The following is a 27670-nucleotide window of genomic DNA, read 5'->3' on the forward strand; positions in this document are numbered from 1 at the left end:
GGGGGTGCGGTGAGCCACGTGGTGAGGTGTGGGCTAGACCCCCGACTGCATGGTGCCTGTGGGGGAGGGAGGCTGCCACATACAAATGTGAAGCGCTGAAAAAATTATCTCAGCTGCTCCTGCTATATCCTGTGCAGGGAAGAAGCTTTCACCCCATGCAGGACACGCAGCCCCACAGTCTCATGTGCCACTGTTTGGTCCTCAGAGCCAAGCCACCACATGGTGTGGCAGGACAGGGGCTACCCCGCCAGATGAACTGAGACCGAGGCTGTCCTGATGGCTCCTTGCTGGGACTCTCTAAAGTGGCTAGATGCGATCGCCATGCTGCTCATAAAGCTATGAATTCAAAATGCCAGAGTTCCTGTTTCCTACGTCCTGCGCACCTGAAGAGCAGTGAGGGTACAATCATGACCTGAAAGGACACCTCGAGGGGCATTACGGGATAGTTTAAAGGATAATAAAATTGATCTTAATAACACTGCCGTCTCCACTTATATAGTTGGACTTTGCAAATTTGACCTCTTGAGTTACTCCAAGGGGAAACCAACATCACAAAAAAGTCAACCTATAGAGTCCCTCAGAATCGACCTGTTGAGCACAGTAGTGTAGATGGAGAGTTTATAAAATCGAAATTAAGCCCTTCTATTCAACTTCATCTCCTAGTGTAGACCAAACCAGAATATCCTCATTCTTAGGCCTTTTATTTTTTGTGTAAGAAGAATTCTCAGGCAACTTTACGTCCTGAATTTCGAGTCCTTTGTGCAGTGCTTTTCAGCCAATGAATTACTAATGAGGCAGATTTATATTCCATGCTGTTAAATTAGCCAGATCCACCTGCAGTTTCTCTAGATCTGGAATGTTCCACTGTGCTGAACAATTTAGCATTTACCTATCCTTGTATATGAAAGTTTTCCTCAGATATGTCAATACAATCTGTGAGGCTAGTATGCATTAATTTTCTCCCATTTTACAGATGGAGAAACTGAGACACAATAGAGCTCAACTGACATGACAAAAACACAGCATTTGGGCTCAGGCTGGTGTCCATATGCTGATACCACAGAAGAAAGAACAGCTACACTACAGTTTTATAGACTTGCATCTTCAGCCTTACAAGCCCTAGACAAGCTGACATGGGCCAGGCCTTAGTATTTTATTGTGCTGTGTTGCACTCAGTGAAGGAACCAGAATTAGAATTCATTAATTTCTGAAACTCAGTCTCCTGCTCAGTCCACCAAATCACACTGAAGAATGCAGAGTGTGTATACTTATGGAAAAGCTCTTAGATACCTGAAAGACAAATTAGATAGTTTCATTTACACCTGGATTGCATTCATCAGTATCAAAATGCTTCACAAAGCTATTTCTTCTATCATAGAAGAAATAGACAGCAAATGTTCCTACTGAGATCTGAAGCCATGAAACAATTTTGGTGCATTCATTTGTGTCCAATTTTGATCTCTTAAGCTTTGACTGAAAATGTCTCTATTCTCCCTTGTGGTTTTTCTCATCATCTTAGTTATTTCTTTTTCTATTCTTTCATTCTTTCTAATGTTACGTCCACTGCCCGTTTTCACTCTTACTTGATTATTTATTTCTGGTTTCCTAGATCCTGTTCCTTCCTCATTTATATTATCTCCCTGAAATGGCAATGACCACATGTACTGTATTGTATCTATGAACACCTTTAATAAAAGAGTAGCTAAATAAAGCTGTGTGTCTGTATTCACAATTTTGCTTAGTTCCCCTAGAAACCAATTGTAAGCATGTATAAAGGCCACTTTAAACATGGTTCCTGGCTCAGACTTACCATTCCTCTCTGAAATTTCACTGGCATGTCAGATTTATGCAGAAGTCTTAGACCAGAGTCTCCTCTCTTTCCATAAATACACAGATAAATTGGAGAGTCTGTTTCAGCATGCTCCAAGTGGCCAGTGTAAACATAAATGTGATATCTTACAACTTCCAAAAACAGAGAAAGGAAAACACCAATTAATTATTCATCCAGACAGATCACAATTCACGTGTTCATCCTTTGCCCATAATGAAGAGGCTATCACAACTTTAGCTTGCATACATTTGCACATTATATTTTATGAACTAAATTTTACTTTTTGGGGGATTGCTGACAACACCTTTATGAACATGCTGTTCATGGGTTATAATTCAGCTAGTCAAAATCCAGTACATGTAAGTGCATATTTCTGAAGTATACACATACTTCGATAAATGGGTTTTCCAGCTTCTTCTACTGGAAGTTCACATATAGTGTCTCCATCTCCATGACTTCTTGACAACCACTTGTTTGCTGGAAAGTTCAGAGTCTTCCTGGTCTTTACATGTTGCAGTGTCACCTAAAGAAGAAGCAGCAGCGACAACCATGAGGCAATGCAGTGTCTCCAATTCTGCAGTGCCTAATATTAAAGAGGTACCTTCTCCTTAATGTGTTCTTCTCATCTTTTTCTGTCTTCAAGTAATATCACAGGACCAGCACACAACACAAAAAGGTACTGTTTGAGACCATTTCTAATTCTGTTGCTACTTTAGCAGTGTGTCTCCACCTTAGAGTAGAAAGACCATCTCCAGAGAGAATCTCTCAGCTCACTTTTTCTTTGGTATTTCTCCTACGTCGGCCAACGTCTACTCTTTTTATCTTCTAAGAGCTCTTAAAATATTTTTTATTTTTAGTATGAGCAAACGCCTGAATTAAATTTGCCTTTTTGCCCTATTAAATGTCAACAGTTTTGAGTTTTGTACATAGATAAATTCATTGAAAAACTGCCTTGAGAACTACACAATGGAAACATTCTGAAAAAATGAGCAATGAGATGAGGTTTTTTGAAAAGGAGTTGGGTCTATTATAGGATCTTTCTAATATGCCTGGAAATAGGCTGAAACCAAATTCCTGAATCTAAATCTCACAACTTTGGCAGGGGGATCTTGTGTTTTCCTAGATTCTAAAAAATCTCAATGTTGAAATTGGTGGATCTAGATCCAAATTCTGTAGCTGACTCCTGCTTCTGCAGTGAAACAAATTAAACCCTGCATCCTAACACATTTGCATCTTCCCCCAATTTAAGATAGTTCAGGATCCAAATTTTGAGATATTTGCTATGGCATGCTATGGTAATAACTGTTTAATTAGTGGCTTCCTGTTATTAGAAGAGCTTTTTTTTTTCTCTTTCATTCTTAAGGATGGCTATTATTGGCTTTCAATTATAGCATCAAATACTGCAGTTTTCTCTTCCACAGCATTCATTAGCAGCAGGCCTTCAGTGCCAAAACCATTCTGTCTCTACATTCTTGATGCAGTTTGAAAGGTGGTATTCTGCATAAAAGCTTTATGATTAAAATATAAAATTAGATAGTGGCCCTCAAATTCTAATGCCTATTTTACATGAGGAAAAAGACTGCTTTACATTGCTTCCCAATTAAAGTAGATATTTATTTTACTTAAAATGATAAAAGAGACAGCATTTTTGTGCCATCATGACATACTTTTGCAGCTTAGATTTTTAATCACTAATTGAATTTACAGAACAACCTGAAAGGGCTATTGGCACAGCTCCCCCTGCTGATTCAGGGCAACAACAAATGAGCTGCATGAACAATTGATTCTGTGATTCTGTGAATGAATAACACAACCTTTATGCTAATTGGTATCTTTAAGTGAAGGGAATTCTTTGAAATGCCAGAGTTATTCTATGAAGCTTGGACAAACATATTAAAGAAATATACTGTAACCACTAACTTGGCAAATAGATTTCCTGAAATCCTTTGAGCAAAACTGAAATATTTGAACTTCCGTTCAGATCTGATATTCCTAAACATCATCCCTCCAAGTTAATGTTAAAATCAGTTATGACATGTAGTTCTAGTTTTAGGTTTCAGGCCTAGTAAGATTAAACCACAAAATAAAAAGTAGGCATGAGTATTTCCTTACATGCAGTTTAAGAGACAAAGCATAGGTACTTGGTCTAGAGTTCTCAAAGGAATATATAATGGATCTGTGCTAGTATGACTTTATTCTACCAAATGTAACCAGATATTATCTAGCACAATAGAATTATTCCATTTAGTTGCTCTGAAATGTGTGTTTCCAAGCATGGATATTATTGTGTGCAAGGACTGACTGGTCTATTCATACGCATGCTTTAGTGTTTTTTTTTTTCTCTCCACAAAGATATCTGAGATGTAATAGAAATTCCATGACATTTCTCAGCCAGTTTCTGGAGGTAATGTAAGAGCAAATGACAGCAAACTGAAAAATACAGTTCCATTTTTAGGATGCAAAATTTGACAATGTCAATACATTAGAGCCCCAACTTACGTGGAGGTTGTATTCTTGCGCAACCCTCTGTAAATCAAATTTTGCGTAACTTGGGAAGGCAGGAAACTGACCAGTGCAGCAGCACTGGTCAGTTTTCCCGCTCCTGTCAGTGATGGCAGCCAAGAGCCAGACTTTTGGCTACTGCTACTGACAGGACTTGGGAAACTGACCAACCCACTAGCATTGGTCAGCTTCCACTCCTCTGAATGGCAGGGAGCTGGCATCTGGCTCCAGGCTTCCTGCCATGTGCAGGAGCCAGGAAACTGACCAGTGCTTCTGCACTGGTCAATTTCCCAGCTCTCCTGAGTGGCAGGCAGCCCAGAGACAGGTGCCAGCTTGCCGCCACTCAGAGGAGTGTTATGCCGAGATACACGCAACTCAAGTGCGCATATCTCTGGGTTCTACTGTACTTCAAAATTGGCACCTATACACTACAGTGATTGGCACACTAGGAAAAAATGCTAACAATACCAAGTTCAGGGGAGTTTGAATCCAAAGTTTTGGCTCTGGCCCATCCCTTTTATAAACCAGATAATGTCACTTGACAGTGATCATACATTTATGCAAATGCTTTGGAGGCATGTATTTTGGGATTACACAGTCTGCCAATAATTTCACACTCTCTGAATGCCCAGGTTAACTGCAAAATTAGATTTTTCCCCCTGAGTCCAAGAATCTGTCATTGGCCCTGGGAAGTAACTATTTGCATACTCAGGGATATACAAGTATATACCATGATCAAAGGACTCTGTGGTTATACACAGCAAGCAGAAATGTGCCCCAAAAGTTGCAACAGAGATAAAATCTCAAGTTTTTGTTGTTTTTGCAAATAAAACATTCCACCATGTTGCCTTGACATTCTATAAGAACTTTCGTTGCAGGTATGTATGTCAACTAGCCTTTAGCTGTCTTATGCTAGAGATTCATTTAACTCAGTGGTTTTCAGACTGGGAGTCCACAGACTAGATTAAAGACTTCCAAAGGGGTCTACACCTCTGTTTCAACTTTGGGGTCCACAAATGAAAAAAAAGATGAAAAAGCATTGATTTAACCAAAGCCAACCAAATTGGGGATCAATGACAAGCTGAGTGAGTTACCACAAACTGTCACCACAACTGTCCTGAGTCAACTTTCTTAGAGCTAATAAATTATAAATCTATTTTATAATGCAGTTTTATACTTTAATGAGCAACATAGCTCCATGTGTGAGTACAGGGCACACCAGGGATTATGTTTACCCAGGAGAAATAGCTCAATAGCTAGAGCTCAGAGTTTGCTCTGTTCTTGACTCTAACATTGGCTTTCCTAATGATATTGGAAAAGTCCTTTAAACCCCTCCCTACCTTAGTTATCTCATATATAAAATAGGTAAAATGATTCTTACTGTATAAAGTGATCTGAGATGAAAAGTGATAAGTATTTATTATTTTAATTAGCAGCCAACATGCCATTAAGTTTTTCCAAAATTTACTATGTAGTCAAAAAGCAATGAATTAAAGTACTAATTACGCTGAAGACCAATTAGAAAATTGAACATAAAATTTTACCTTTTCTAACTTCCATTCTGGGTGCTCACTTGTTCCATCATGTCCTATTCTTATCTTAAAGAATTCTCCAATAGGTTTTATTTCAACCTGAATTTAAACACAGAACAGCACAACATGTAAATAAGGATCAAGCACTGAAGCTCCATATTTTGGCCTTGCTGGGCTTGTGATGTGAAGGTGAGAGGTACTTTAACTAAAGCCACCACTGGACAACTGACCATGCAGCTGACTTATGATTAGAAGGCAGCCTTACAAAATTCTACGTACCCACATATTTGGGGCAAGAAACTTTTTGACAGTAATAGTGATCCTGTGGATTTTGTGCCCAGACCCTTGTTTCAGGATAGTTTTGCAATAAATAAATAAATAAAAACACCTTCTAAATATTTCCTTTCCTGGGTTTTAGCTTACTGGAAGTAGAGAGAAAACACCCTATCATACTCTTCACAGTTTATATTGTGTTTACTCTTATTGCCATTCATTCAGGTTGGACAAAGAGGCCCACATTTAAACAAACAAACAAAAATTAGGCATCAAATCCACATGTATAAGTGTAATTCTTTCCCAATTTCCCTGAGAAGGTGAAGTAACGATGAACACAATGATAGACATGCAATAATTCATGTGTGTTTTCAGGCAAACCTTGGACTGCCCCTGTTCAAAATCGGGCTCTGAAAATAGCCTATTCAGTTTCACTTCTGCCTAAACTCCAGTATAATTGGATGGCTTCCACATTAGCTCCACTGGAACCAGGATGCTGCCACAGAAAATTAATATTTTTGAGATGGTTTCAACTAATAGTTTAAAGGAAAATAGGTTGGCCAAAACTGGACACAAAAATAACTCTGTACAGGAAAAGAGAGGTCATAAATTATAGTTGAGCTGGAGGAGGGATGCTTTACATTGAAGTACATTCTGGAAAAGTAAAAGTCATGGATAATGAAATTGAACAGCAAGCAGCGTGCCATAAAAAGTGAAAACAGAAACAGAATCTTTCAATCTCAGCTACTTAAAGGCAAAAACATATGAACTCCAATGCCTGGCACTGGAAAAGAGGACATTGATATAACAGGCAATATCAGGCCCACCGATGGCGGGGAAAGGGGAGTGCGGAAAGTAATGGGGGAAGTTGCACAGTGCTACAAAGGGGCCTGGAGCTCTGGCCATGACCTCTGCCACAGCAGTAGTACCATATGCGGCATGCAGCATTAAGGGCTGAGGGAGAGGGCAGTGTTTTTGCACTCCAGGAAGTGCTGAGGACTGTCTGACATTCTCCAGGCCCTTTCCACTCACAGCCCCATGCTTTCTGGGAGCACAGAGCTGCTACCACCATTCCACAAACACCTTTCCCAGGGTTCCTGGAGGCTGTTGGCTCTCCCAAGCATTATTGACATATGAGGGTGTGTCAAAACCTCAGTGGGACAGCCTACCTGTGTAGGTGGAATAGGTTAGCTATAGAAGTGGGAGTCTAGCACTGTATCTAAAAAAGTCCACTGCAGCTAAGAGCCTGATTCTCTTCCAGCTAATACTAGTCTAAATTGGAACTGACTCCATCAAAGATAGTGGAGAGAATCAGGCTAATAATTTCTGAGCAGATAAGACCATACAATCGAATCTCTCTGAATAGATATCCCAACCCATATGAATACAAAGGCATCATCAACCTCCTTTGAGGGAAAAGGTATTGAGTGGCCGACAATGAAAGACATGAAAGAGAAAACTCAGGCCCTGATCCTGCATCAGGATCTCCTAGAGTGGAACTTCATGTGCTTCAATACCCACTGATACTTGCACAGTAACAGGGGCTGCTCAAGCAGATCCCAATGCAGGATCGTGGTCTATTGCTATAAAAGAACCAGTGAATGAGTGCAGTCACCTACATACGAACTGGCCATTTGTCACAGAAAAGATGTTTTAGAGAAGCAGTTCCATGACACCTTAAACACTTGCTTCTTGGAACAGGTACTTCGACAGCATGTAAGAATGGCTACTCTAGACATAGGATTTAGTCACACACAGATTGGTTCAAGGAGCAACTGTAGTTAGTCTACTAAATAATAGTGACCATAATTAAAGTAAACTCTGAATCCTTGAGAGGACTCTTAATCCCTCAATGCTGGTAGTTTCCCTTGAACTCAGGTCAGAAAACAAACAGTAGAGCTGTGTCTACACTACAGAGTTCCGTCAACAGAAGTCACTGTTGGCAGGTATTTCCCAATAGAACCCCTGTCTACAGAACACGTCCACACCTAACAGCGGCTCCCTGATGTCATCAGAGAATGACCAGACTGCCCAGCTCTCTGTTGATAGAACAGACAACTAGAAGCTCTGAAAACAGGGCAGCCCAGTGAACGGGAAGCCCTCTCTGTCCACAGAAGGCCCCCCAGAGTGTCTACACTACATTTTTGTCAACAAAATCTGTCAACGGGGCACTGTGCTTCATACGGTCAAGACAGAACTCTGCCAGGAAAACTGCTGCATTCTGTCGACAGATTCTTGACACAGTGTATTTGTACTGTGGACACTCCCTAGTTTTGTCAACAGAAGGCTTTCGAGCAATGCAGTTCAAATAATTTCTAACATAAATCCTAATATTAGTCATACAATTGTAAAGAGCTTACAAAAGACTAAATAATCCATTTCCCAAAACACGTTATGTACAGATCAGTAAACCTTCAAAAGTCATTGATGAATTCTTAACTTTTTGGCGGCTCACAGGTTGCATTTCTCTTTCACCTTTTATTTTGCAAAGCATTTTGTAAGGTCTTAAACATTAAGGATACTCTTATAATCCAATTTTATCCCAGTTTTTCAGGTGTTTTGATGAACTGTTACCATTATTTAAACTGTATATAAATTATTTCATATCCTATATGTTGTACCAGAAGTAGAAGTTCTCAGGCACTTGAGAAGCAGATTCACTGTCAGTATTTCGCGGTGAATGTTCTTTTGACTAAAAGGCCAATGGCAGCATCCTCTGCCATATCTTCCTTTTTCCTAATCCAGCTCACTGATGGTTCAAATCTCAAAGAGCTATTTGAATTGTTTTTTTTTTAATTCTGTCTCTTAAAAAGTCCCTGCTCATATTATCCACCTACTTTCGATTTTCATTCATAAAAATAACATTTCCTTGTCTCCTCTCATAGTTCAATATTTCCCCCCAACCTTATATCAGGGCCTAGCTCTCTTTAGGCCCTTTTATATGAACATTGCCCTGCTTCCCGTCACACTTTGCATGGTTAAGATAAAGAATATTTGAGAATAATGTTAACCCATATTCCTGTTTTCCTTGATGTTCTCACAGGTTAAGCAACTTGCAAAGTACATTTGAGACAGCTGGAGGATTCCAAGAGGTTTAATCAGCTGCATGGGAACATAAGGAAATTTAGACTGTATTAACAAAGCAAAATGTATCAACACTTAGAAGATGATCCTGTTGCTATCATCATCAATGGTTCTCCATTTCATTCAGCAGTAATTTTCTTCTACAGGCTCAAATCCTGATACCCTCAGTTACACTGCACACCATCTTACTTCACAAGTCAGTGAGATCAGGATACGATGATATTAAAGTAATGATGTCATAACCTGGTTCTGAGTCAATAAACTAGCAGAATTATAGTTACCCACTTTTATCCTTTAATTTAAAAATCTGAATACAGTAAACACTCCAGAAGTGCAATTTCGATTTGCACTTAACTAGTGTTAACGTGAGTTAAATGCAAATCGAAACCTCCCCTTCCCCAGCCCTCAGCTTGGGAGCCCAGCATGCAGACAGAGGCTTACAGTGCAGTTTCTCCCATCTGGGAGAAACCACGCCACAAGCAGCTCAGAGAATGGGTAGATGATATAGCAGATTGGTGTGGAGCTAATCTACAGACACTAAGCCACTCTGCATTGGACAAGGAAAAATGGAAGGAAACAGTGAGGGAGGCATTGGACACCAGTGGTTGCTGAAGCCACGATTGTTGATGATGATGATGAAGCAGCTGTGTGTCCCCCAGCTGGGAGAAGCTGGGGTCCCCATGGCTGCCCCCCGCCCACACTTCTCCCAGCTGGGGGAAGGAGTGGCTGGAAGGGTGGCAGAGTACTGCTGCTCCCTGGTTTCCTCAGTTCGGAGAAAGCCAGGGAGCAGCAGAGCTCTGCAGAGGCTCCAGCTGCCTGCTCCTGCAGCCAGGGGAATTCTGGGGATCTCCCCAGCCTTCCAGCAACTTACATGAAATTTGATTTACACAGAGGTTGCACAGGACGCAGCCTCCACGTAAATCGAGGGATTTCTGTATGTATAACTCTTGCGCTTAGTTTGCTTTTCCTTTTTCATCTCATTTGGCTAATGGCACAGCTGGCCAGCCTGTCCTCTTTTGTTTCAGTGACAACAGGCAATGCACTGGCTGTCACACAAATGCAAAGGCAACATCCACCTAAACAAGCTTAGCACCCATTTGGCCGAAAGAAGGATTCCCTTTGGCGTAGTTGTTAAAGAAGGGCATAGCCAAGTGCGTCCACTACAATACAAGGTATAACATGCCCAAGCAATCTTTTCTCATGTGAATCCAATGGCTAATGTTGACTTACATGAGTAAAGGATGTGATTCCTTGTACTTCTAGAGGCAAGGGTATCTCCACTTTCTGACAGATGTCTGCATGATTTTGGTAATAAGGAAGCTTAAGGAAAGACAGTGAAACTGCCAATGGGACTGACAACCATCACAGGCTCCAGGACAAAGTGTGGGGGCCCCAGAGGGTGGAAGGTTTGGGGCCAAGGGCCCTTGGCGCTGCCTAGACAACTCCCCTGCTCTCAGGGATGTAAGGAGCACTGCTCCAGGACTCGAGCTGCAATTCAAAAGGACCTGGGGCTTCGTCAGCCACTCCTGTCATGGTACCAGTGGTGGTGACCTGAACCTCCAGGCCTCTTTGAATCTCTAGGCCTGGGTGCAATTATGTCCCCTTACCTACTCAGTCAGCAGGCCTGCAAATTGCCCTGGGTTACTGGAATGCTCTCGGAGGCATCTCTTCCTAGAACTCCTGGCTAGGGCTCAGGTAAATTCAATCATTTTAAAAAGGAAAAAGTGAGGTCTCCTGCTTTAGCAAAGTGCAAGAGGAACACACATCAGGCTCAAGCGCATGAGCAGTAAAGAGAATTACTAACAACACCAATCTTGCATTCCTGGCACTGTTTCAATCAACTGCTATGCTCACTCTGATCCACAGGTACAACACAATGCCACTTTGAAAAAGAGCTCTTATTCATCAGCTAGCTTTTGATGGATTTGTCTACTGCTGGCTAATGAGGAGAAATGCTTTTTAGTGATATTTCTTATGTCAGTCCAGAGAGCTCGAGCATCAGTGTGTGGAGTACACAAGCTCATAGTGCTTATGGACAGATTCTTCTTTTTCTTTAAAATCAATATCCATGACTATAATGGATACCTATCTTATAGCAGGACAATTGGTCCATGTATTAAGGAATCTATGGTCAGAGAGAAGTTAATATTGCAGACAGTCTATTACTCAAAACTGGATATGAATTATTCACTAGTAGGAGAAAGGAGTTCCCAGTGGGTCCTAGCTCCTTGAAATATACAGGGTGTGTAATTCCAAAATTAGCATCACAGCAATGGCCTTGATGCTTGAGCTATATTTGTACAAAGTACTTATTGCTTATTATTCTGGATAATAAGGATCTTGGTTTGAATCACAACTCCAGTATGATAAAAGATGTACACACAGCAAGTTCTAGGGTAAGATGAGAAGTATCATTTGTGGTTAATTTGTTCACATATGGTCACCAATTGGAAGTCAAGAAAAGAGGATATGTCCCTCCTATAAAAACTTTGTGGGAGAACCAACAGAAGCTTTAGGTCTTGTTAATACCAGTTGAGCCACTCTAATCCAGCACCCTTGGGACCTGACTGGTGCCAAACGAGTGTATTTGCTGGACCATGGGAGGTCACTATTGCCTAGCAGCATTACCAATACTTCCTTTGCTTACATGTCTCTTAGAAGACGGTTAGGGGTAAATTACAGCTAAACAGCAGAACAGAACACTGAGATCCAGGACTAGTAGCTAGAAACAAACTACATGGGACCTCAGGAAACTTGGCCACACTCAGTGAGATTACAGATGTTGCTGGCTAAGAAAGTTCTGGATTAGAGAGGTTGAACCCGTAGTAATTTCTTTCTTCCATCCTACTTGGAGGTAACCTCCTTTATGAAAGGGAGCCTTTGTACATTAATGAAGTCAATGGCAAAACTCCTTTAGTTTTCTTTGCAGGATATAAAAAGGATTGAAACCTGACAATGTAACATGCATGTTACTGCAGTCTATTGCACTTGAACCTCTTTAATCCAGCAGTTTTGGGAAATAGGCCATGCTGGACTATGGACATTTTTGGATATGGTTGCCCATCTATACTTTTTGTTTTGAAGGTGAAAATGAAAACATTTTTCAAAGTACTGGATTTTTCTTGCACAAGTAACGCAGGAAGCAATACAAACAGGGTCTGGGAGGGAGGTAGGACACAGGCACACACTGGGGGAGAGGTGTCAGGCCAGGGAGGGAAAGAAGGAGGAAGGGTGTAGGAGCACACTGGCGGTAGCAGTGGAGGATCTGGGAGGGAGATAGGGTGCAGGAGAGTGCGGGGTGTGGAGGTGCAGGGTCTGAGAGACAAGGAGAGTGCGTGAGAAGAATGGGAGCTCAGGGTCTGGGCATAAGAAGGATGGGAGCGAGATGCTTACCTAGAGCCCTGCTCCCAGGGACACAGGTGTCTCTACGCTACATCTGCTCTCAGGCACCACTCCTTGCTGCTATGACAGCAGCAGGGGAAAAGCCTTCAGAAACCCCTTTGCCATGCTGCTGTTCCCTCAGCTTGGGGGAGCAGCTGTGGCAGCATGCAGAGCTGCTCCCTCTCACCGCAGGCAGGGTCTGAACCATGGTTTTCCCGGATCACAGACAACCATATTAGGGAGGTTGAAGTGCAATACCATACATAAACTTTCTAAATCTCAGTCTTTAATTAGGGCATTAGTCAACTGGAAGACAGGAGGGTTACCACTTCACAGAGCCAACCACCCAGCAGTCATTTTTGAGCCATGGTTACACCAGTGTATTCAAGAATGCATTTCATTTCTAAAGACCCTGTAATGACACACATCATTCAGCGTATATGATTTGTGCAGAGGTAGATGGTGTCAAACCTACTGCCTAACCTAATTGCCTGAAAGGAAGCAATTTACTTCCGCAGTTTCCCCTGTTTGTCTAAGATAGGAGCAAAAAGAATATTTCCTCTGCCATATATTATATATATTTAACTGATTTAATAGATAATTCAGAGACACTAGCTATAAATTTAATTTATGCAGTGAGTGTAGGGAGAAAACATTTTCTCTATCACATGACAGAGTTATCTTTGGAAAGGTATTCAGTAAAATGATGTTCCCAGCCTTCATTAGCTACCTGAAATTCATCCTCCTTCCTGGGAAGAAAGAGCTGCTCTCTGTTGTCCTTGCCAAGAGTTATCGGCCCAGCCACTCCTTTGTCTCCATATATCCAGAGTGTGACATTTGCTTGAGTTCCTGAATCTCCTGTCAGCACTGACACTTTCCATTCATCATCTGAAGGCAGGGGATACTTGCTACCTTGGGTATTTTTCATTTCCTCTGCGAAATACAGAACATTAGCGGTAAATCAAAACTGACATAAAACTGACAGTCCCAGTTGTAACATCAGCACATAAGGGAAACATAACAGAGACAGGATTGTATTTTTTCACTATAAGTGAGGGAGCCTAAAAAAAGATTGATTTATGTTTCTTGTCTAGTCCACAATGTTCTGATTAGCTGAAATTGAGCTACTAAAATCATAGTGGAAACCAAGAACTTCAAATGTGTAGTAGCCTCCCCACCCCTATAATGCTCTGTGATTCTGTAGAAACACCAGTGGCTAAGATCTTTTAACCTATCTTCATTGTGAAATAATGCATTGTCACAATCAGACAATTAAGTCAGAAATTTAAAAATGGCAAGTGCAACCCAGTGAAGCTGAAATAGCAGCCCACTGCTTTAAAATATGTGCAAGCTAAATGTGAATGAGCTGAATCATATATTTCTCAAACAGCTATACAGACAGGTGTTCATGAAATTTCTTATTCAGGGTCTGTTGCTGTCACAGGTAGCAAAATGAAACTGACAAGATAGCCTGTGTAATGTTCTTTACTGCCCTGCTTGCAAATAGAGCAGAGGAGGCGGGGTGCAGAAATTCTTTTAGTGTGGAGTCATCTCATGTGCTATACTGGGTCTATTGTTTTAGAATACATTAGTTCTTTCTTCGTAGAGAACCTGTGGCAGTCATGTATCTTTTTCGTGGTGCAGAGGCCCTCATTATGTGTCTAAAACAATTTTTTAAAGAGGAGTACTTTTCGTTTCCTCCAGCATTTAGGATAATTCGGCACTAGTATGAATAGGATTACTCATGTGCTTAAAGTTAAGTTGATGCATACATACACATGGAGATATACATATCTCATAGAACTGGAAGGAACCTTGAGAGGTCATTGAGTCCAGTCACCTGCACACACAGCAGGACCTCTCACCAGCCCTGACAGTTTTTTTTTTTAATCTAACCTGCCCCAGGCCCTTGAAAGGCCCCTTCATGAACTGAACTCACAACCCTGGGTTTACTACAATACTAATGCTCTAACCATTGAGCCTGGGGTGGTACCATAATACTCAGTTTGACAGAATACTAATCCTTGAAATGACAAAGTAAATTTAAAATAAAAAAGGGAATGAGGAAATTAAATGGAAGAATAGGTTTGAATTTACTACTTTTTCAAATGCACCAAGCACCCATTTTTAATTTCACACTTCAAAAAAGTGAACTTTTTACCATGTTTAAATATCAGATTCTAATTCAAAAGTCACAACATGCGCAAAAATCTCCCCTGCCCTTTCATCCCCTCCCTTCCCGAGAACACAGCTCTGCCATTTAAGTTAAAGGAAGTAACTCTACTGGCTTTCAGGCATAGTAGGTTGTTAGCCTCTAAGGATTAGCCACTGGAGAGGAACACAATTCATTACAAGTAAACTTCACAAGCTGATGGCCTGACCAAATTTAATTTTGGAAGAGATATAAATTCACTTCAATGACTGCCTCCACTGATCTTTCACCCAATATTAAAGAAAAGACGTACTTGCAAATCTCAGATGACAAACCTGGAAGTGAAGCATGAATTAATAGAGTCCTAGCAGGGAAGAACATAATGTTGAATATTCCTAATTCAGCAGATTAGTAACAGTCTTATGTCTGAAATATTATTCTGTCATGGTAGTGCTGTCAGGTGCTGTCCACATACATAGGAAGATGCCATTCCTGCTCTGAAGGATTTGCCATCTAGAGCAAACTATTCTATCCCTAGAGGAAGCTACTTCAGCAAAATAAAAGGCAGATAAACATTCCATCTGCATAAATACATCATCAATAATACAGTGCAATCCATTACTGGAACAATAAGATAGAAAACATAAATAGCTGAAATATATATTCTCTGGGGACATGTCTACACAGCAGCCTTATTTCAAAATAACCTCTGGAAGAGCTATTCAGGCACAGCTTATTTCAAAATAATGCTGCTACACACAAAAATGCAATTTGAAAAAGCACTTACCTGCTTTGAAATACAGCGGCTACATACATAGAGCTTATTTTGAAATAGAGCCATTGAATGCACTGTGGCTTATTTTGAATAGGCTCTAGACCCCGACTTAACAGCACCTATTTCGAAATAGCTCATAGAAGCCGTGTCTACAAGTGCACGCTACTTCGAAGTAGCGGCACTAACTTCGAAATAGTGCCCGTCACAGCTACACGCGCCGGGCGCTATTCCGAAGTTAACTTCGACGTTAGGCGGTGAGACGTCGAAGTAGCTAACCCCATGAGGGGATAGGAATAGCGCCCTACTTCGACGTTCAATGTCGAAGTAGGGACCGTGTAGTCGTTGCGCGTCCCGCAATTTCGAAATAGCGGGGTCCGCCATGGCGACCATCAGCTGAGGGGTTGAGAGACGCTCTCTCTCCAGCCCCTGCGGGGCTCTATGGTCACCGTGGGCAGCAGCCCTTAGCCCAGGGCTTCTGGCTGCTGCTGCGGCAGCTGGGGATCCATGCTGCAGGCACAGGGTCTGCAACCAGTTGTCAGCTCTGTGTACCTTGTGTTGTTTAGTGCAACTGTGTCTGGGAGGGGCCCTTTAAGGGAGCGGCTTGCTGTTGAGTCCGCCCTGTGACCCTGTCTGCAGCTGTGCCTGGCACCCTTATTTCGATGTGTGCTACTTTGGCATGTAGACGTTCCCTCGCAGCGCCTATTTCGATGTGGTGCCGCGCAACGTCGAAGTTGAACATTGACGTTGCCAGCCCTGGAGGACGTGTAGACGTTATTCATCGAAATAGCCTATTTCGATGTTGCTACATAGAAATAAGCTATTTCGATGTAGGCTTCACGTGTAGACGTAGCCAGAATGAGGTTTATGTATTACAACATAAGCCAACTGCTCTTTTGACATTATTTTGAAACAGCAGTTGTGTTGTGTAGATGTTAGGATATTTGTTTTGAAATAATGGCTGTTATTTCAAAATAAATTTGCTGTGCAGACCTACCCCAAGAGAGTTTCTGCCAACATAACTCTCTTTAGGTCCCACATTTGTTAAACACTCTGGCTATGCCACCACTCAGTCAGCCACCAATTTGGGGTGGGCAAGGCCACCATTGGGGCCATCCTTGTGGGCTGTCACACACGGATCACTGGTAGGGGGTTGGGAGCTCACAAGCAAGGGGGACCCTCGGGGACAGGGAAGGGGACATAAAGGGAGGGCCCTGGAGGGGACTGGTGTGGGTGCACAGGGGTGGGATGAGGCAGGGGACGGGTGCGTGTGGAGCACCCCACCACACATACATGGGCATGTTCTCCCTCCACCCCATGCAGGTCATCAGGGCCATAAACAGTGTTCTCCTTTGCCGGGTCCTCCGTGTTGGGGACCTCAACATTGACCTTGCAGGGTTCATTGAGATGGTCTTTGCCAACTGCTTCCGGGCTCTGAATGGGCCCACACCCTCATCCAGGGCCCGGACCACAATGCCAGTGCGTACATCAACCACAAAGGGTACCACTCCGGGGTGCTCCAGGCCCTTGTGGACACCAAGGGCCATTTTATAAACATGCATGTGGGCTGGTCTGAGGAAGCCCATGATGTCCGGGTGTTTCATAACTCTTGGCTCAGGAGGGGACCTACATCTCCCCGTGGGACCTTCCAGGTGGGGATCTGACCATGCCCCCTGCAGCGTGGCTGATGCCGCCTTCCCCCTGCACCCATGGCTGATGTGGCCCTGCATGGGACATACCGACCCCAGCCAGGATGATTTTAAATGAGTGTCTGAACCAAGCTCTCAATACTACGGAGTGGGAGTTTGGGCGTCTGAAGGGGCACTTTTGCTGCCTCCTCATGCAGCTGAAGATGGGCCTCCCCAACATGCCAGACATGGTGGGGACATGCTGTGCCCTTCTCAATATTGTAGAGGTAAAGCACAAGCCCTTTGTGCAGGGGAGAGCCACTGAGGCCAGCCCTGGTTATGAGCAGCTGGGGAATGGGATGGGTTGTGGGTCAGGGAGGCCCTCAGGGAGGCTTTCACTCATGGGCCCCAGTTATTCTCCCCACACACCCTCAACCAAGAATCCCCTCCTGTGGTGGCCACTGTCCCCAAGTAGTTGGCCACATCCTTTGTCTAGCAGTATGCCTGCCTTTGCTCCTTAACCTTGGAGTGTACCTGGCTGGCTGGGTGGCTGGAATACCGCGAGGATGTGAGGCAGATGAACAGGCACATAAACACAGCGGTGTTCTGGGAACAGCCTGCTGTGTGCAGGAGGACCTCCTTGCCATTCCACAGTCCACGGAGATCATTGATCTCAGCCACCACCCTCAAAGGACCCCTTTTTCGGGGACCCTGACTGGGGTCCTGGGTACCCTCTGCCCTGTCAGTGGAGAGCCCCTGTAGGGCACGGGGCTCTTGGCTGCTGGCCATTTGGAGGGATCAGGGGCCTCAGGTGGCTGCAGGACAGGCTGGAGAGTGGGCTGCTGCCACCATGTGTTGTCCCTGCTGCCAGCACACTCTCAGCTTCCTGCCACGGGGTTTGTGAGTCCCTGCATCTTTAAATGCAGCTGGACACAGAGGCCACAGAGCCCCACTTGTGCTGGCAGGTGTCTCCATGCTCCAGCTGGCCAGCACCAAGGAGGACCTGCTCTTTCAAAAGAGCGACCCACATAGCATTTACACACATTCTCTTTCAAAAGAGCCTTTCAAAAGTGGGCGCTCTTCCTGATACAGGAATGGAAGAGTGAATGTGAAAGGTGGGCCACATTCTTTCAAAATTCCTTTCAAAAGAACATAATTTGTGCATAGATGCTCTGTGGGGCATTTTGAAAAGGCCCCCACTTTCAAAAGTAGTTGCTAGTCTAGATGTGGCCTCTCATATCTCTTCGCCATGTGTACATGAGAAGCCTCTGCCAACAGAACTGACTGTTGGAAGGGATTTCCTGGCAAAAACTTCTGTCGGCAGATTGCATCTACACATAAGAGCAGATTGAAAGAGCAATCTGCTCTGTCAACAGAGAGCAGCAAGACTGCCTGGCCCCCTCTCAGCAGAACAGCTGAGTGGAAGCTCTGCAGATGGGGCTGCCTAGTGAACCAGAAGCCCTGTCTGTCGACAAAAGGGCTCCAGAGCAACTATGGGCTGTTTTGTCAACAGAGCACAGTGGAGAGAAGCATTGTACCTGAATGGGGAGAAGAATAATGCTGACAGTGGATCTGCCGGGTTTTGTGGACAAATTGTCAACAAAGCTCATTTCCCGTGTAGTGTTTTGTCCTGGCAAAAGCCTGGTTTTGCCGGGAAAAGCCATTCATGTAGATGTGGCCCTTGATAGATGTTTTTTTATGCAAAGGCCAATTTCCTTTTTGTATGTTAAGCAGAAGAAGAAAACGAAAATAAAGTATTATACATGATAGACACCAGGAAACTGCTGAACTTCAAAATTAAATCTGAAATGCCAGCCATAACTCATCTTATTATATATCTGAGTTAGTGTTAACAAGAGTTTGAAGTCTTAGTGAGACACGTGACTTTGATTCCTTCAGAGTTGTTTCTTATAATAATAATAATAATAAATTCCGTATTACCTTGAAATGTGAAATAAAGTTGGCAACTGAATTTTCACACAGTCCTGATTTTTCTTAGTAAGTTCTTTAGACCTCACCCTTGTTGAATTGGTGGCTATTTTTATGAAAAGCAGTGGCAATCAAGGAACGTTACATAGTCAATTTTATCTAACGTATGAGCTAGGTAGATCCAAAGTACATTTATCTACAAAAACACGTAGAGAAAAGGGGTTTCCTTTAATCAATTAAATCTCACATTTAAACCGAGTCAAGTATCTAAAGACCTGATTCTACATTGAGATCTATTAATACAGACCCTTGCACCTGTGAAGAGTCCTACTGACGCCTAAAGAATTTTCATACCAAACCAAGGTCTAAGATACCAAGGGCCAAATCCTGGTATCCTTACTCAGGCTTCAATGGGGAAAAGTCAGAGTATTGTCCTAGAGAGGACTGCTGAATTTAGCCCAGAGGTTGTAACCTATTTTGAGCAAAGCCTGGCTCTTGGTTGTTTGTTCATTTGTGTTGTATATTAATATTTGTCTGCAAGGTGCCAGCCAAGCTCTTGACACTGTAGAAATAATAAAAAATGTCATAAGAAATATTGCTTTAATGGAATTTTCAGCCATGATATTAAAAAGCTCAACTTCCACATAAAAACAAACTTTGAACAAAGTCTTAGATACATGATCTTACTTGAATTTCATTAGGATTGATATTTCTAGCTGTAATAAATAAATTATAGTATATTTGCTTTAGTATAAAAATAAAATATTAATAATAAATACTATTAATACAATTGACTATATAACTTGTTACCACCACTTCCCATATATGCAATTATCCAAGATGATAAGAACATCAATTAATTAAAATAAAGTTCTTTCCACCCACATTATTTTTATTATTTCATATACTTTTGTTAATTACAGTCACATGAAAATGCATCCTACTCCATTGTAAGCTGATTCACTGGTTTGTAAAGCAAGCTACTATGCAACAAGAACAAGGAGTCCTGGGCCACCTTAAAGATTAACAAATCTATTTATGAGCATCTTCATGCATCTGACAAAGTGACCTCTGGCTCATGAAAATTATGCCCAAGTAAACATGTTTACCTTTAAGGTGCCACTGGACACCTCATTGTTTTTGCTGAAAGACTAACACAGCTGCTCTTCCAAAATTTAGTTTGACTGAAATTCAGGTAGGTTACTGAAATTTTCATTGGTTAATATTGAAAGAGCACCCTGGCAACAAAAGATGTGGCCAAATTCAATTTAAATCCCTTCTCAGAATCCCTTCCAGATGCTCTCAGACACCCTCTTGCTCCACCCTGACCATCACCAAGCTCCTGAGCAGCCTCGCCCTTGAAGTTGAACAGACTCTGTCTGTTATTGACGGAGGGAAGAAAAATCATGGTAGAATCTAATGAGTGTACAGCAGCTTCCCAAACAGACATACACTCTGCCGCCTTGAAAGTAATTACTACTATAGCCTAATGTTCAAATAATTCAGACATAAACAACATTCTAAGTCTTGTATTATGAACAGTTCCTCTGTAGGAGTGTACAGCAATGGCATTTGTTTACCACAGGCTTAAAAAAATGAAAATAAACTGCCCATTGACAAGTTTAGGCTCAAAATCAGGTGAAGGTTTCTAACCATCGGAGGAGTGAAGTTCTAGAACAGCCTTCCGAAGGCAGAGCCGTGGGGGCAAAAATCCTAACTGTCTTCATGACTGATCTTGATAAGTTTACAGAGGGGATAGTATGATGGGGCTGCCTACAATGGCATGTAGCCCGTCGATGACTGAGCCGCAAAAATTCCCAATGGCCAGAGATGGGACACTAGGGGGAGGGGGCTCTGAGTTACCACACAGAATTCTTTCCCAGGTTCTGCCTCATGGGCTTTGCCTGCATGCTCAGTGTCTAACTAGTTGCCATATTTGGGGTTGGGAAGGAATTATCCCACAGATCAGACCAGCAGAGGCCCTAGGGTTTTTGCCTTTAGCAAAAGGTGAGAGGTCTATTACAGGACTGCGTGGATGAGGCAATGTACAGAACAACAGACTAGATGATCATGGTGGTCTCTTCTGATTTCAAAGTCTGTGATTCTATGAGATATTTCAGTCTAAAAAGAGGAGTTGATGGTTAACTTGGATTAATGATGGGAATTTATATACCTCAGTACAACATGATACAAACCCACTACGACAAAAATTCAGTCTGATGGCTATAAAAGGGACATTGTGTGACTGATGGATAAGTGACAAATATTCACACGGCTTCAGCAAGTCAGTCTGCCTTTGTCTTTGCTTACATTGACTCTAGAATTGCAAAACTGTGGCTCTTCCCTTCTGCCCCTCTTAGGGACCAATGTCTCCTGCCCTCTACACCGCAACATCTGGAACATAGGTGGATCACAAAAAGCAGAGGTCTGTCCCCTGTACCTCACCAACCTCACACCTTCCTTGAACAGAAGAGTTTTGCACCACTCAGGTAAGAACAAGATTCTCTCATCAGAGGAGATGGGATGTGTGACTTTATCCAGCTAAATCAGAAACCCTTCAACTTTGAACAGAACATGAAATGCTAGTGAAGTGAGTTCTCGGCTGCTGCTATTTATTTATTTATTTTACTTTGTTCCATAATAATTGTAGGACCAGGGCAAGAATTAGTAGCAAACAACAGCTACTATTAGTAGCTCCTCTGTGGTTGAAGAGCAGATATTTCCATTTAGTTAGCAATATGGGGTTTATGTTTGGATTGTTTTCTTTAGTAATCCTTTAAAAAGAAATGGTTTAAATTGAGGGACCAAAAGTGAAATAATGAAACCTTTACAAAAATTAAAAAAGAAGACACCAACACCAAGAGTTTTCTATCTCAAACACTAATAATTGTAAATGGTATCACTGGAGAATCACGGTTATTATTTATATTGTGGTGGTGTCCACAGTAGAGAACCAGCTCTGCCCCAAACACACTGGTCTTAATCCCTTTATGCCACTCTCAGCAGAGCAGGTTACAGAGGGTAGAAAATTGCTAAAGGCTTTGGCAATGCCGAGCCAGTTTTGGTTCCTTAAGGGTCACAGGCAGACATGGATACAATCAGCTTTAACAACTCCTCTACCCCATCAGTCCTGGGAACAGGGCCTCTTCATCTGCACCCAGCGGATATAGGATGCAACAGAGTATTGAGCCCAGTATGTAGTGAGCCAAGAATCCTTCCCATTTTCCCCACAGCAATTATACACAGCAGTGTGATGTAACCATGCCCATTACTGTCTCATCCAAAGTCCACTAGAATAAATGGAAAGTCTTCAATTGACTTCAGTGGGCTTTTGTATGGGCCCTGTATTGTATTAGCAGAGTTACACAGAATGGCTCATGCGAGTAGGGAAAAGAGCTGGGCTATATCATAATAATTTATTCATAACCAGAACACTGAATATTACTCAAACCAGTGTTAGATTGACTTATAAACTTCACTGCTTTTTCAGACAACAATAACCCCTAAGCTGTTGATGAGCATTTCATATCCACACTGTATATTGCACCAGTCTGTAGAAAAGCCTTGTCATGTTGCCCAAGGGTAAGCCATCACAAAGACACATCAAAGACTGACAAATCACTGTGCTAGAAGACAGATTTTTGAAAAACTATTCCTTACTTGTGGGTGGAGAGGATGATGGACTTTGAGCCACTGGCTTCTGGGTTTTCTCCAGATGGTGTTCAGATTCTCTGATCCCTGCCTTTTGTTGGCTTGGTGGTGCAGATGTTCCCATAGGCTTTTCCCTCCCAACTAAAATAATAAAGTCAATAAAATGTGCCATTACCAAAAAATTATTTCCTTCTATCAATGTTGCAATTGTCAGACAGACATACAAAACACACCAGAATCGTTTCTCTTTGTACTGCATAGATACAAGTAATGGGTTCTTATCACTAGCAGCAGGTGTAAAATAAAGAAAAGATGGCATGCCAATAAAATCCGTTCATCTCCTCCCAGTTCCAAGCAACAATTTAACATTGATGCTTGAATCAAATGAGTCATTCAAATGCAACTTTCTTAAAGTTAAATCCCTCCACCCCACTGATGTTTTCTCTCTAAAAGGGGGCTACTGATTGAAATCTCTTTCAAACAAAACTGCCGGTGGCCATTTCTGAACTGTGAAATAGCAGAGACCAATCTTGGCTTTTCTGGTGTCCTTTTTATGTTTTATAACTAAGCAGCAAGAGTTTTTAGGAACTAACTTTGATACCTGGGTCTACAACTGAATATCAATTAGTTTCATTACAATAGTGCCAGTTAGCATGACTTTAGTTAAGGCTTTCACATGAAAATCCTGTTCTTTGTGGATTCAGTAGGATGAACTCTTCCCTTTCTTCTGCAGGGTATAAAGTGACTCCCATATTCCACCCCTGCCCTGCCCCAGGTGCACACACAGAGCACATGTCTGAATTTCCAGTGTGGCCACAGTTATGATTACTTTATTATAACATTCTGCATACCTTTGGAATTGGTCAGATACTATGAACTATGCATTGTAATACATATACTACAAAAACAAAAAAGCAGTAAAGTAGCACTTTAAAGACAGACAGACATCATCTTTCTCTCCAAATGCAAGAAAATGGACATTGTACCCCGGGGACTGACAGTGAAAAACCATTACAATCAACATACTACACTGACTACAGTGAGCATCTGTGCAATACGCTCTCTAAGAAACTGAGGAACCCCTTGATCAAAATTCTTTACAATAAACAAAAGATGATTTTTCTTTAAAGTGCTACTTTACTGCTTTTGTGTTTTGATAGTATATAGACTAGCATGACTTTCTCTCTGTTACTATGCATTATACTATAGTTTCTGTCCTCTGACTGAGGTATTTTTCATGACTCTACACTGCTTCTATCTGCCCAAACTACAGAATCCCCAACTTATAGAGGAAGCGTGATGGTCAATTCACCATTTTCATAGCATGCTTCATTTTTTATTTGAAATATCTTTGAGCCAATATCCATCACATAAAAAAGGCTGTAACTGCCCTGGTTTCTGCTGTGATCTTATTGGCCAGGGCCTATCCGCTGCATACCAAATGAAAAATTAAAAAAGGGCTCTGAATGGTATACAGCTTTTTCAACTGGCTTATATATTTCATTATGGGGTACATGGCAGCACACAATGGAACTTTTAGTGCATGACAACAAGGTCCATGTGGACACTTAGCAAGTAGTAGGGTAGTGCAAGATTCACATCACAGCCAGCAGCAAAGGCAGTGTCTTCTCAGAAAAGCCCTGGGTGCAATGGTAATTGTACAATATGTCACCCCATTAAACCACCACATCAGATCCAACAATGGGTCTTTTCAGGGAAATATGAAGGCTGGGGTTTGCAAAGGACCTAACGGGATTTAATTGCCTAACTAAATGCCAATTAAGAACTTAAATCACCTGGTCCCTGATCCCCAAAGCTATTAAGGCTCCCAACTTCCAGTGAAATGAACAACCATTAGATGCCTCTTTAAGGAACTAGGCCCCAGCTCCTTTGAAAATCCTATTGTAAATGAGTAATCATTTAAGTAGAAGCAATATGAATTTAGAAAAAAGTCATTTTAATCATATGAAACACTTCTCATTTTGTAGATAGAATTATAAATTTCATATTAAGACAACGCTGTCCCAGCAATTAAAACTCCATGGCCTTCAAAGATAAGGGAATTATGGATGAGCTGTGGCTGTAAAAGCAAACCAAGGAGGAAGAAGGTTTAGTAGCTTTTGTTGTCCAGTCTATGATTCGTCATTGCAAAAGAATCAGTACAAGAAATTCCAAAAATTCATAGGCTGAATTATGTCTATTGCCATGTTGGAGCAATAGAGGGGGAGAAGTTATAGGGAGCTATTTACTCACCAGTGCACCAGCTCAGACTACTTCAGAAAGCTAATTTTCAGCTCTCCACTGCGAAGATGGTTAGAATAGATGGCCCAGACAAGGAATGTTTAGACGGGTATGGCTTCATCAACTGGGACAGTAGGGTCATGGGACAGTACTAGGTAGGCTGCCTTGTGGGAGTACAGGCAAGCTCTTTTGTTATACCATTCTTAAAGAGATAGGAAGGAGTACCTCTTACTCTTGTCACCTCTCCCTCATAACAATAATGACAATGACTCTGGTGGGACTGGGGCCCAGACAAGTATAACTTCAAGTATTGTCCCTTAGTCCAAAACCTCTATCTGTCTATGCCTAATGCAGCCCATAAGCAGTGTTCCCTGTAAGCTGAGCACTTGGCCAGGTTCCCAGGAGAGACTCAGGTACCACCCAGCTGAATGGCAGAGCGCCTACAGCTGGCAGTATGTATTTTTATTGGTGGTGCACATCCACACATGCCATGCTGTACATAACAAAATTTATTCCACCCATGGACAGAGAAATATAGAGGGTACACTGCCCATAAGGTACAGCAGTTGCCTTTTCATTTTAGAAGGTAATTGCAAATGAATGTCTCAAGTTCCTGAAGACTGGCTTCATGGTCCCATTTATCCTAATGTCCACGTAAAAAGCATATCTATTTTAAATGTCTCACTTGTTTTGCCCCATAAAAAGGGGACAATAGCTAAGCGAAAAAAAAGCTAAAAACTGATCAACTGTTTGTGAACATTTACTCCAGATTGTCTGCCAGACTGCCACCATGCACAGGCATTGCAGCTGAAACTCAGAGATGTATATTTGCAAGTCTATACCAGAATTTACTCCCAATGAGAAGCGCTTTGGACTGTTCACACTTTGTGCATGTTGTCCAAAAGTGCTGGTTTTAAACTGGCCAGCAGATGACTACCGTGTGTTTTAAAGCTACAGGTCAACGAAGTGGGCAGATATTTGTGAGGCTGTACTGCCTCGTGGCTAGGGCAGAGAATTCAGAGATCTGGATTCTAACTCCTGACAGACTTTCTGTGTGGAAGTTCCCTAGCTGCAGAAATGAGGATCATATTATTTCCCCTCCCTCAGAAGAATATTGTGATACTTAATTTATTGCCTTGTAGAGATGAGCTTTCATGCCATGACAAGAGCAACACAGAAACGTATCAAAACAACACTTTCAGGTTTGCATTGGTACCAACTATTGACGGGGGGTAGCACATTTTTCACTCATTTCACACTTTGGGGATTTCCAGGGAGAGAGAATCCACTCCCAAACACACAAGCACCCGAACCTATATACCTGAGTCCTATACCTTATTTCTTGCCATTTCCAGCAGTAAGGAGAATACTGAAGTTAGGGAGGGGGCCTAGCTGGAGCACACTCAAGTTGTATTCAGCTGAAGAGCAGTTTGTTGCTAACTGCCAATAATTGGCAGAGTAGAGCTGTCCCAGGTTGCTCTAACCAGTCATTGGAATTGGGCAGAGAATCAAGGAGCTGTAATAACCAGCTATTATACTCAGTGCTTTTAACCACACACTCAAAGTTCCATTTATTCAGCAAAATATATTTTTGTATTTTCAGAGGATAAAAATTACTGATATAAAAATGACCAATATATATAGGAGGAATGACTTGCAAGTAGGATATATTTCTCATTTACAGGACTAAAACATTCAAGAGAAAATTTTCAGAGCTGGTCTCTATAATTCTTGCCTTAATATTTGTGGTCATAAATATTTACATGTGCAGCTAAAATATGTGAAATTCTCAGTGGCTTGCTTTAGTAGTCAAAGTTGCATACATTTGATGACTTGCGCGTAGAAAAAAATGTTTCTTTCTCCAGTGTGAACAACTGGTTTGGTCTGACCATCTGGTTGGAGACCAACATACAGCCCTCTGTTTTGCACAGATTCTAGACTCACAGCTCCACTTTCTAAGTTCTTCTCAATTTTAAAATGACAGTACACCTCACTGGTCTCCTAAAAAAAAAAAAAACCAGAAATATGGAAATATGAGTTCAACAGTTGAATGTGACACAGTTGGATAATTTTAAAGAAAAGGAGATGAATATTTGTGTTCTTTCCATGTGTTGTGTTAAGGTTATAGCATACTGCTAAGTTGTCTAACTCTGCTATCTTACAAGTATAGCTTCATGTTTAGACCTATTTATTCTTTTGTGATCAGAAACAGATATGAGCCATGCAAGGGAAAAAACATTCTTGAGACAGAGAGTTCCAATTCATGTAAGAGTTTAGACCAGGGTTTTCCAACCTATGGATCAGGATCCAAACATAGGTCATGATTAGATTTATTAGGGATCACCGGCAGCTCAGAGCCACATGTGGATCTTAAAGAAGCCATTTGCAGCTCCTTAACGCTGCCACATCCAGCAGCTATCTCTGTCAATAGGGAAGCAATTATACACTACAAAGAAAGCTTCTCCCCCTTTTATATGCATAGCCATCCCACTTAATAGACTATTGCAGTAAGTAATTTTTACCACTCTCCTCCCTTCCCCCTTTTACCCCTACTTCTGTTCTATGTAGCTGATCCATCGGTTTTCATTTTTTGTTTGTATCTCCCCCCAGCCCCTGAGTGTTACTCACCCAGCCCCTCCAGCCTCTGTGTGACCCTCTCAGTGCCTCCAGCCTGACTGTGACTCACTCAGCCCC

At 42.0% G+C, this 27670-nt stretch overlaps 1 protein-coding gene across 1 annotated transcript in view; it reads right to left on the bottom strand.

Moving 5' to 3' along the window:
• The window catches only part of RP1 (RP1 axonemal microtubule associated), a 318221-nt gene that overhangs the window by 232433 nt on the left and 58118 nt on the right, over positions 1-27670 (bottom strand). Inside the window, exons 15-20 of the mRNA XM_074985790.1 lie at positions 26800-26977; positions 22745-22876; positions 13334-13536; positions 5878-5964; positions 2222-2354; positions 1811-1962 (exon numbers count right to left, since the gene is read on the bottom strand). Coding sequence (XP_074841891.1) covers positions 1811-1962; positions 2222-2354; positions 5878-5964; positions 13334-13536; positions 22745-22876; positions 26800-26977 — 885 coding nt within the window. The remainder of the gene's footprint in view (positions 1-1810; positions 1963-2221; positions 2355-5877; positions 5965-13333; positions 13537-22744; positions 22877-26799; positions 26978-27670) is intronic.

This window comes from Carettochelys insculpta, chromosome 2 (genome assembly GCF_033958435.1).
Source record: "Carettochelys insculpta isolate YL-2023 chromosome 2, ASM3395843v1, whole genome shotgun sequence".
Taxonomy (NCBI): domain Eukaryota; kingdom Metazoa; phylum Chordata; order Testudines; family Carettochelyidae; genus Carettochelys; species Carettochelys insculpta.